The sequence below is a fragment of the Neolamprologus brichardi genome, chromosome 16 (genome assembly GCF_056152115.1).
Source record: "Neolamprologus brichardi isolate AB-2024 chromosome 16, ASM5615211v1, whole genome shotgun sequence".
NCBI classification, from domain to species: Eukaryota; Metazoa; Chordata; class Actinopteri; order Cichliformes; family Cichlidae; genus Neolamprologus; species Neolamprologus brichardi.
The window spans coordinates 18,426,193-18,437,103 of NC_142119.1; the positions used below are offsets into that span (position 1 = coordinate 18,426,193).

At 40.0% G+C, this 10,911-nt stretch overlaps 1 protein-coding gene across 1 annotated transcript; it reads left to right on the forward strand.

Annotated features, from left to right (window-relative positions):
* The first annotated feature begins 1,587 nt into the window (after nt 1–1,587).
* si:ch211-184m13.4 (G protein-coupled receptor 183) lies at nt 1,588–10,142 on the forward strand. Its single transcript, XM_006788626.2, has 4 exons — nt 1,588–1,651; nt 8,355–8,714; nt 9,050–9,564; nt 9,668–10,142. Exons 1-4 carry the CDS (start codon nt 1,588–1,590, stop codon nt 9,830–9,832), a joined length of 1,104 nt encoding a protein of 367 aa, XP_006788689.2. The 3' UTR covers nt 9,833–10,142.
* The last annotated feature ends 769 nt before the right edge of the window (nt 10,143–10,911 follow it).

Genomic DNA, 10,911 nt, shown 5'->3' on the forward strand with positions numbered 1-10,911 from the left:
CCGAGATGACATCCAAAATATGCACATCGCCTCAGATGACCCGAAAACTGGCCGTGGCGTGGACAGCAGAACAAGGCCACATCTTTAAACGCAATCAGAGTCACCGGCTGCAGATGAATGCATGCTTTGTTTAAGCTTGGTATACAAATATTGATGGAAGACCAGTGACAAGGAATTCCATAAACACACAGCTTTTGGAATAGCTCGTAATATCATTGATATTATTGTCTACCTTCACGTTTATGCATTTTCATGTTTGCATAATGTTTTTACTGCTTCATAAAATTGTGTGTTTCTTTTCTTTTATCTGCTGCTTGCATTTTATTCTTTATTCTTTATTCTTTTCTTTTTTTTAAACAGAGTTACACTAACTACTACATCCTCTTTAAAATGTATACAATTCTTCTTTGCAAAACCCAATACACCTGCAGGAGTCCAGGTAATATGAAAACACATAGAAGAACATATAAGTCAGAGTTTAGAGTGCTTAAGTATTGTTTCATTGCTGAGCCTGAAGATGGTGCTGCTCAGCTGCGCGCTTCCTGTTTTAATGGTTATGAAAATGAAAACCCCTGCAAACCGCACTATAACTTCAAACCTTGTGTTAACCGAGCTCAGATCCTTTTTCCGGTAACGGATCTGTTCTGGTTAAACAGAAAATCACTGAATACTTTTTCCCTCTAGTGCTAGTTTCTGCGCAGCTGGGGTGGGGGGTGGTTCGACATGACATGAGGTTCTATAATTCTATAAATATAATGGGGGGGTCACAGAAAACTTTGTCATGTTATGAGTCAGTATTTAACATGTTATTACTGCAAACGTTGATATTCATGGTGGTTTAGTGCACTGCCAATGTAACAAGATTTCGCACTGAATACTCCGGCTTAATGTAGCTTTGCGGATAAATGTGTGTATAATATTGTCATTTATTTACAGTGTGATTAGTGTATATTGTTAAGTGGCATTAGAAAGCAAAATAACATGTACAAAAACACGCTTTCTTACTTATTTCTTTTCGTTTTAAATCCACGTGCACATTTTGCAACCTAAAAACTATGCCGGTTTTTTAAACTTTGTTCAAACTTTTAAGGTAGTTAGATGGGCCAATTTTTTGGTACTTTGTTGCAACTCTTGTGAGTTTGTGTTGATTTTTATATATTCATACACGTAAAGAGTCTGGCATACAGTTCATATACAGTAAGTTCACAGCATGTCCACTGCTGTGAAACGATGACACGCAATGGTTTGGTGCGTGTTAAAAACAGGCTGTGACCCCCTACGTTAAGACAGGCTCAGAATGAAATGTGAGAGAAATCGCGGCCTGCTAATCACAGACACCCGTGACAGCTTCTAACGGCTGCTTTTCGCACATACGCTCTCATTCAGTGTCGTTACTCTTCCATAGTAACAAGAGTCGTGTAGCATTCTCGCCTCTCCGAAGCAAGCGGAGTTAAATTGTTTCCAGAAAAACAACAAAGGACTCATCAGTGATAAAGGTGACAAATATGAACCAAAGTGTGAAAGGAAAGTCTTCACGCGAGCATGGTGGCAAAGGGGACAAGGCCTGAGTAGGGCAGGAGGCGATTGATGCGACTGATGAGACCAGACACGAGCCACATGAGGCCCACTGACAACGCAGGAGTCCCCTGCGGTATGTCCACCAGACTGCTTATGCACGCACGCACACACTCACACAAATGCACGCATTCACACAAGCACGCAATTTTAACACTACCACAGTGATCCCGTGCAAACGCAAATAATGCAGACATGACAGTTTTAATAAAAAGAAGTTTTAAAATGATTAAAGCTTTCTCTCAAGCGCTTTTTCTTTGCTTATTGCTAACTTATGAGTTAGTTTATCCTTCGGATTTGTAATGTTCGCCCACCCTCTAGTGGTTTTATATTATATTGCAATTATCCCAAAATTAGCACTGCACATAAGAACAGATTTTTCTTTTCTTTTTTCTTTCTTTTTTTTTTGACATTTCTGTGTTAAAGTAAAAAAAAACAAAAAAAAACAGCTGTTTCTTCCAGTCATTATTTCTTCTATTTGGCTGCCAAACAAATAAACAGCAGCACAGTGAAGTTAATAAAGTACACTTTGTGTGTCTCGTGTGAGTGGGGCAAGTTTCACACGCAATTCATTTTGGCAGCAAAAAACATCCCAAATTTGGTTGGGCATCATTTGTGGAACCACGCTGACTATCCTACACATGTTGTGGACACCAGAAGTCATTCCCAGTTTGGCTCACCAACACACCCCTGGTCCCCCTCCACCGTGAGGGTGCCTTTAAAACGATATGCCTTCTGGGGTGTTCTTTTATGGACTGGAGTTGCACCATTGAGTATTGTGTAATTCTCTTCAAATCACTTTGTTCCCCTCTCTCCTCAACCCCCTCCTTTTTTTAGCCCACCCCTGACTTAACAACCAGAAAAAGGTCACATTTTTGAGAAGTGACTTCCATGCATGTTCCATGCTGGGTCGTCACTTTCGATTTCCTAAGACCTTTCATGTCACACACCCATCAACCCAGAGAACTGCAAGCACGCTACTACAAACTACCATGTGCAACTTTTTATGCTGCGGCTGCCACTGGTGTTTTCTTCACTTATTTTATTTCAGGTATTTGTCAGAACACAAAATATCATTCAAATGCACAATGTGCTGTGTATTATGTTTCTCTTGTACACCCAGGTTTAAAATCTCTCTGTGGGTACTGCTGAAGCCCATTTTGGGGCTTTAGTAGAGACCCTGCATGGGTAGGATTGGTGATAATCTTCTCCCTTCATGTCTTCCTGAGCTTCTGCAGAATTTAACACTGAGATACCCTCAGGACACCTAGTGAGGGTTTAACGAACGACTGTCTTTTCCTTTTCCAGCACATCTCTCAGATGGTATGAGATGTTTAACTCAGGGCACAACATCATTAATGGAGCATGAAATTTAGGCCTGAAGTGCAGCAGGCTCCTAACCTGCAGGTGACACTGTCTGCATGAAGCTTTTATTGTGACTTAAGTGAGCTGTATTATAACCACATTTGACTGGTGACAATTAGTGACCTTTTGCCTATCCAGCAGCCATCCATTTCAATCACGCAAAGCTGGAAATCTTTTGTGGGTAACCAAGTAAAATACTATAGCCAGAGAGCTTCCACTGTACTTTTACTGTACTTTTACTGCACTATACTTTACGGAACCAGAAATTAGGTGAGAAGGGGTCTATATTTATGGGTGTGGATTAACAATAGTCAGCTGCGTCTGACCTTCTGTGACTATATTAACATTTATTAGACAATATACCAAACAAGGAGGTAGATAACTTATGGTTGAAGCCTGCTATAGGTTATTGTGAGTTCTTTTTTCCAGTTAACTGTCCTCCTCTTCAAACCCTTATTTTTGTACCTTTCATAAGTGTCCACAATATGTACTTTCAGCTTCTCACTTATTTTTTGTGTTTACCTTGCGACCAGCACAAAGAGTACACTAGCTTGTGACCTCCCTAAAGCTGGGTTTGTGTCTCTTGGTTGCAAACCAGGGATCTTTTAACCAATTAACCAATAAACCACAAAGCAACTTCCTAAGTGTATCCACAGTGAAAGTCAAATAGCTTACTGTAGAACAAGAAGCACTCAAAGACCACAGAGCTCTGCAAAGGCAGGTTGCCCTCGGGCAGAATTTAGTATTTTGTATATATTCATTTTGTTTTTTTTGTTCTTTTTAAAGGTACTTTAAGAATTTTATACTGCTATAAAAAAGAGACATGTTGGAGTCAACTTGAAAGAAAGACAAATGTGAAATGTGAAAGTGAGGTCAGAAGTCAAATGGGGCAGGATATTTGGATGCAAACTATAATGTGATATTTAGAATCCCCATATACTAGTATCATTTACTAAATGTTGCCAATACAAACAAAGACAATGTAACTTTAACAATAGTTTTAAAGATAAAAGACATTTTTAATACAAGTTTGACCTTGAAGAAGAGTTCAGAGGTCCAAAGTAATGTTATATTCAGAATCGCCACAAATGTGCCTAGCACAGTTTTAAGGAATACACTATTTTGCCAAAAACATTTACTCACCCATCCAAATCACTGAACTAAGGTGTTCCAGTCATTTGGTACAAGAACCCACATAGCAAGCAGGTCTGGCCCAGATCTGGTATCAAGTCGGCACTGCTGACTGACTTCTGGGATGGTAAGTGGTATGTCATCCAGATATAGGCCAGGCCTGGTGGATTGGTTTATGTGGCCCAGGCCCATAGAAAACAGGTCTTCCCTGAATCCAGCATCAAGCTGGCACTTCTGACTGACTGGTGTCATGGCAGGGTGTAAGTCAACCAGATGTTTGCCAGGCCTGGCAATGATGGCAATATTTATATTCCTATTCTCCTATTTTAGTTAGAAGACCCAAATAGCGTGTTGCAATACTATACTGCTATGGTAGCCAACGTTACAAATGCAGGTTTGACAGGTTTGTGAGTGTACACTTTATCCAATACCTATTGACGGTTTACTGATCTTTGCCAGTGGGTGGCTGTAGCTCAGGAGGGAGAACAGGTCACCTTCTGATCGAAAGGTTAGTGGTTTGATTCCTGGCTCTTCCAGTCTGCATGTCAAGAGTGTGAATGTAGTTAGGAAGCACTCAGTTTAGTGAAATTGGGCAAGTTGTATAGAGCAATTTAAGTAATCCTGAAGAGTAGAAAAGCACTATAAAAGAATCAGTCCATACACTGTCTGAACAGAGTTTTGTCATGTTACTTTTGCAGTGTTTTGCATGTTCCGGCATGTTTTTATTATATGGCTTGATTAAGGTACACATTAGGCTGACATCTGGGGCCAGAGCTGAAACTGTTCTGGGCCAGCACAGAGCCAGCAGTGTGTCTACTGCTGGCCCATGTGTGGGCCACATTTGGCAAACCTGATCTGGGTCATTCTTTGCAGTATGTGGGCCATGTGTAAGCACATTGTGTGGGCCAGATCCGGGCCATACCAATTTTGCTATGTGGGAAGCACCTAAGCACGCAGACTGCTGCACAAACATTTGTGAAAGAATGTGTTTCTCTAAGGAGCTCAGTTAGTTCTGTGACAGGATGCTACCTGTGCAAGTCCAGTTGTAAAATTTCCTCCCTAATAAATATTCCACATTCAGCTGGTAGTAATATTATAACAAAGTGCAAGGGATTTGGAATGACAGCAACTCAACCATGGAACAGTAGGCCATGTAAAATAACAGAGTGGGGATTGGTGGGTGCTGAGGCACATAGGGGAAAGATTCTGCATGGGTTTTCATGACTGAGCAGTTACATCCAAGCCTTTCATCACCAAACACAATGCAAAGTGCCAGATGCAGTGCTGTAAAGCACATCGTCCTTGTACTCTGTCTGGCAATCTGATGGACGAGTCTGGGTTTGGTTGTTGCCAGGAGAAATGTACTTGTCTGACTCCATAGTACCAAGTGTAAAGTTTGGTGGAGGGGTGTATATGGTGTGAGGTTGTTTTTCAGGCTCGGTTCTTCAGTTCCAGCCAAAGAAAGTTGGCCAATTTCATGCCCCCAACTTTGTGGGAACAGTTTGGGGATGGTCCCTTCCAATTCCAACTTGGTTGCGGACCAGTGCACAGAACAAGGTCTATGAATGAGCAAGTTTGGTGTGGAAGAGCTTGACTGACCTGCACAAAGTCCTGAACTCAATAGATCACCTTCAGGAATTAGAGTAGGGACTGCGAGCCAGGCCTCCTTGTCCAGCATCAGTGTCTGACCAGTGACTGACCAATTATGCTTCTAAAAGAATGGTAATAAATTCCTATAAACATGCCTAAAACTTGTGGAAAGCCTTCCCAGAAAAGTTGAAGCTGTTATAGCTACAAAGCATGGGCCAACATCATATCAAACCTTATGGATTAAGAATGGGATGCTACTCAAGTTCTATGGCTGTGAAAGATGGCTGAATACTTTACATTTACATACATACATTATTATCACTTTCACCTTGAAGGAGAGGTCAGAGGTCAAATTTGACATCTTTATATGGTACTTTCTATATGTTAACAATACACACCACACTTATAAGAATCATAGTTTCTAGGTTCTAAGGCTTTTTGTCAATTTTGATCAATAAATCATTAAGTTTATCTTGAAGACCTTGGTGGATTTAAGCCAAATTTGAATGGATTTTTAACATGACCTCACTCTATACCCCTTTTCAAGCTACTTAGATTACTGTGACCTGGATGACTGAGAACCTGCACAGACATATTTACAGACAGAAAGACATACATGCCTTCACTTTTGTTTTTTGCTTTTTTGTTTTTTCACTCATCAATTTAAATTATAAAGGTTTTATAGTCATGTGTCATGAGGGAAATGGCAACTCCAGCTGTCAGGTAGCTGCTAACACTGCCAGCTGTAGCTACACATTTGTTAAAATTAGTCAGAATTTGTTAGAATTAGCAGGGATTCCCCTCCATCAACGCCACTGGACTATTCTTGATTGTTGATTGATGTTGTCACTTTAAAATACAAAACAGTCCAAAAAGTTGGGGCACCTAATTTTTGTCAGTGAAGTAGTATGAGCACACTGCGTCTTTTGTTTGCAGTGAAGCTTGTGTTGCACCTTCCTTTGCCAACACAGATTCACATTGCCACATGTAACCGCTATAACTATTCTCAGAATTTAACACCTTGTATTTCAGTTTAGAGCGTTTATATGTTTTTAATCTTTCAGGCGGGTTGGTGGTTTTGATTTGTACATACACATATATATATATACGGAGACACAACTGCCTTCAGACTGTTAGTGTTTCATTCACACATCAAGCAATACTTTAGCTTCCTGCTATATCTTCCATCAGTACCATCTCAGGCCTTCTGCATTTACCTCAGCTACATAAGTGTATGAACTTGAAAAACCTCAGAGACGGGAACGTAATAAAACCTCACACTCTATCACTTCATCTAACCTTTCTCAAAACGGCGCTGCACCCACTGTCAGCAGCAGTGAAAGTGACTCCTATGTTAACTGCAGTCAATTCAAATCATATCACAACTCCTTCTGTGGGATGCATGTAAGTCTTGCTTTTGAATATATTCAGACTCTACAAGAAGAAGTAATCAGTTCTAGTCAACCTGCTCCCAAATGAGGTGCATACTCTTAGACATAAGACAGAATAAGACAAGATAGGATATACTGTATCTTCTCCTTATGCCCAGATCACTTCATATCTCTCTCTTTCTAAATCGTAAGACGATTCGTATTTATGTACTGTAGTACCCTTTCTACTCTATTTGAGCACTTGTAATGCTTTCTACTACAAGTCCCATTCGCTCAATCACACACATTCATATCGTTTTTTGTTTAACACTCTCACACACACACAAACTCACAGGGGCAAACCCTCACTTGCTGCTGACAGATGCCTCAGGGCCAAGTCAGGGTTCAGCATCTTGCCCAAGGGTACTTGGACATGCTGACTAGTGAATTGGTAGACAACCTTTTTGTTTACAAATCTCATAATCTTTTAATTACTCCACTGTGCAACTGACAAAAACTCAAATTAATTTCAATTAATTTGATTTCCCCATTAGTTTACATCACAAACCCTCCCCTCAAACAAGATTTCTGCCACCACAAACAGTGCAAACCTGTGATGGTTTATATATATTTTGTCTGCACAAAGGAAAAAAGAAAAACAAAATTGAAGTCACACATCACAGTCCAAGTGGCTTCTTGTTGTCACACTTTAAGTGTTAATACCCAATAACGATAAACTTTTAGAAATAACATATATGAATGTTACTGTTATGTTCTCAGCATGTATGTAGATTTATGCCACATATATGTATGTATATACATGTAAATACATAATGACTACCTGCCTCACAGCTTGTGATTTAAAGTAGCATTGTCATCCCAATTAAAAAGTAAAATACTAACTGACATGGCAAATAGGATGACAATTGATACAAGTACAATATATCTTAAATGAGGGTATTTTAATGCATTGCATGTCCTGGGGAACAGGATGTTAACATGCAACTACTGTTGTTGTTCATGTGTGACATTTACCCAAATGTAATGTGTGATGTCAGAAAGGAGAGGTGGGATTTGAACACTTCACATAAACTTTGCAAAGATATTTCAAGCCTTGCTGCTTCTTTTGCAACCATAAGTAGCAGACTCTGCAGCATTTACAGTTAAAAAAAAATACTTGGTTACTCTGTTTCTAACTGTAAGTATTCCTTACTATAGTTTTCTTTGTCTAGCAAGCAGCACAGTGGTCTGTTGCTCCTGTATTTACATGCATTTTTCTGCCTGTGATGATTTATTATGACATTCTTTCTTATTTTCATAAAGTGACAGGCAAGATGGCTGGTGGAAACATGACCCTGGACTCTGTTGCAGTTCCATCAAACCAGAGCAGCTGTGATGTGTTTGTGTACCAAAGAGCCGCAGTGGTCCTTTTCCCCATTTTCTACTCTGTAGTATTCATCATCAGCACATGCGGCAACAGTTTGGTTCTCCGTGTCATCTGCCAGAGAAAACAGAAGTTCAACTCCACCTCCATTTATCTGGTCAACCTTGCTTTATCTGATGCTCTGTTCACACTGGCACTTCCTGGGAGAATTACCTACTACATCCGTCACTTTGACTGGCCTTTTGGTGACCTTCTCTGCAAAGTGACCACACTTCTTTTCTTTACAAACACATATGCAGGTAATATGAGAAATTTTGTCATTGTACTTTGGGGGCTTGTCTTTGTGTATGTCTGTACAGATGCTGCCAGATCTTTATACTAGTTTTAGTTCACTTTTTTCTATTTAGAAAGACACATGCAAAACATGTCAGTAATTACAGACATGACCGGTACATCATATCTGTCACATATGACATATATATCTACTAACACTCAAAAAGCATTGCATTTAAACTTTTGAAATACATGAAACATTTCCAAATGTTCAACCACAAAACAAAATGCTCAGATTGCAGCTGGGATGGTGAACGCAATAAGCAGAAGCTGTGTGTCATTTCCATTACATTCTCACCAGGTATCGGCTTCATGACCTGCATCAGCTTGGACAGATACCTGGCCATGGTGCATCCACACCGGCTGCAGTGTTTAAGGAGTGTAAAGGTTGTTCGAAGGGTGTGCTGCCTGGTCTGGGCTCTAGTGTTTCTGGAGGTAGCGCCTCTGCTGTTCCGCAGCATGCTGCATGAGCATCAGGGAAGACGAACCTGCATGGAGTACTTCGACTTCGAGGGCTCCCGCTTCACTCCGTATCTTCTGATTCTGGCCTGCGTTGTGTCCTTCTGCTGCCCGCTTACCATTATCATGTGCTGCTACGCCAAGATCAACATTAAACTGCGAGACGCAGCTAAAAAGAACTCTGTAACTGGCCGCTCAAGGAGGAATCACAGGGCCAACACTATTATTCTGCTCATCCTCCTCACTTTCATCGTATGTTTTAGCCCTTATCACATCAATGTCATCCAGTTTATGGCCAGAAAAATACACCACCAGCCAACCTGTGAAGAACTGAGAGCCTTTAAGGTGTCTTTACAGGTGAGAACTGCTGTGTTTTGTTTGTTTTTTTCAATTGATTTTAAAATGTCCCTGTCATTTCTCTTAATTTTTTTCCTTTTCATAATTTACCCTTACCTTCTAGATTACCGTTTCGTTAATGAACTTCAACTGCTGCTTGGATCCAGTCATCTACTTTTTTGCCATTAAGACATACAAGAAGAGGGTGATGAGCCTGTTTAAAGACTATCTCTATACTTCCGGCGCCTCCTCCAAAATGACAGCTGAGAACAGCAGCAGCAACACCTGAGAAACCACAGCTGATTCTGCAAGATGCACATATAGAACATATGCCACAGACCTATTTTCCCATGCTAAACTAAAAAAGAAAGAAAAAGAAAAGGGCTTTATTTTACGTAGTCTCTTCTGCTGATGTGGTTTTTTAAATCCCTTCCATCTAAAATATATATCAATTATGTATGGACACATGCAGTGTATGTGCCTTAATTTAGCTGTAAAAAAAAGAACTAAATCCTTGTTCAGCTGTTAGTGTTGCACCCAGTATCTGTTTGTACTGTATATATTGCCAAGTGGTGTGTTGTTGTTGTTTTTGTTCATATGATGGCCTTTTCTTTTCTTCTTTATGTTTTTTTCTTTATTTTTGTTTTAGTTTAGTTTTTTAATTTGTTTGATTTTGTTTTTTGGTTACAATGTTTATTCAGTCTAGTATCAACAGCGTCATACAGTAATCGTAAAAGGAAGTTACTCTAATCCATGTTTTCGTGGTAAAAGGGATTTTGTATAGTTATGTATTTGTACATTGTTAAGAAAATGTCCCAACCTATGTGTTTGTTTCCAAACTCTTTCTGAAAATACTGCGGTCATTAACGCAACACGGAAGCAGCTTGTACTTCCTTTTTTTGTTAGAGAAGCACATACCCAGCCAAGTCTTGGGTGAAATTTTTCACTGTAAGAGGAACCATTTGAGCAAATTTGTAAAGCATACACTCCTGCTATCAAAGATGTTATTCATATGATCCCAGTAGTATTACGTATTTCACAAAATGGGAGAACTGCGGGTAGGACAAAATGAGAACATGTCACACTTCTCTCTTTCATACCCACATCTGAGTTTTGTGTGGGAGTACGCAGATGAAAATCACCACTTCCTCACCCACCTTTCCTGCTCCCCTATCATAGGCCTCATTCCTGCTGGGCTCCACATCTTGCGGTCAGGGTACACTGTGTATTTTGTGTGTGTGTGTTTGTGTGTGCGCTCCTTGCAAATTTACGCAGGTGCACATTGTCTGTTTATAGCACAAAGTGTCATATTTAAATTTAACCTTTCGCATTTCCTGAGTTTTTCTGGAGATGTTGCCCTTTAGTTTT

Bases quoted from the DNA above. Each gene is read 5' to 3' on its own strand.
- si:ch211-184m13.4 (XM_006788626.2), top strand. From the start codon at position 1,588: ATGCGACTGATGAGACCAGACACGAGCCACATGAGGCCCACTGACAAC. The intron at 1,652-8,354 runs GTATGTCCACCA...ATTTTCATAAAG, and splicing joins CAACGCAGGAGTCCCCTGCG to TGACAGGCAAGATGGCTGGT. The intron at 8,715-9,049 runs GTAATATGAGAA...CATTCTCACCAG, and splicing joins CTTTACAAACACATATGCAG to GTATCGGCTTCATGACCTGC.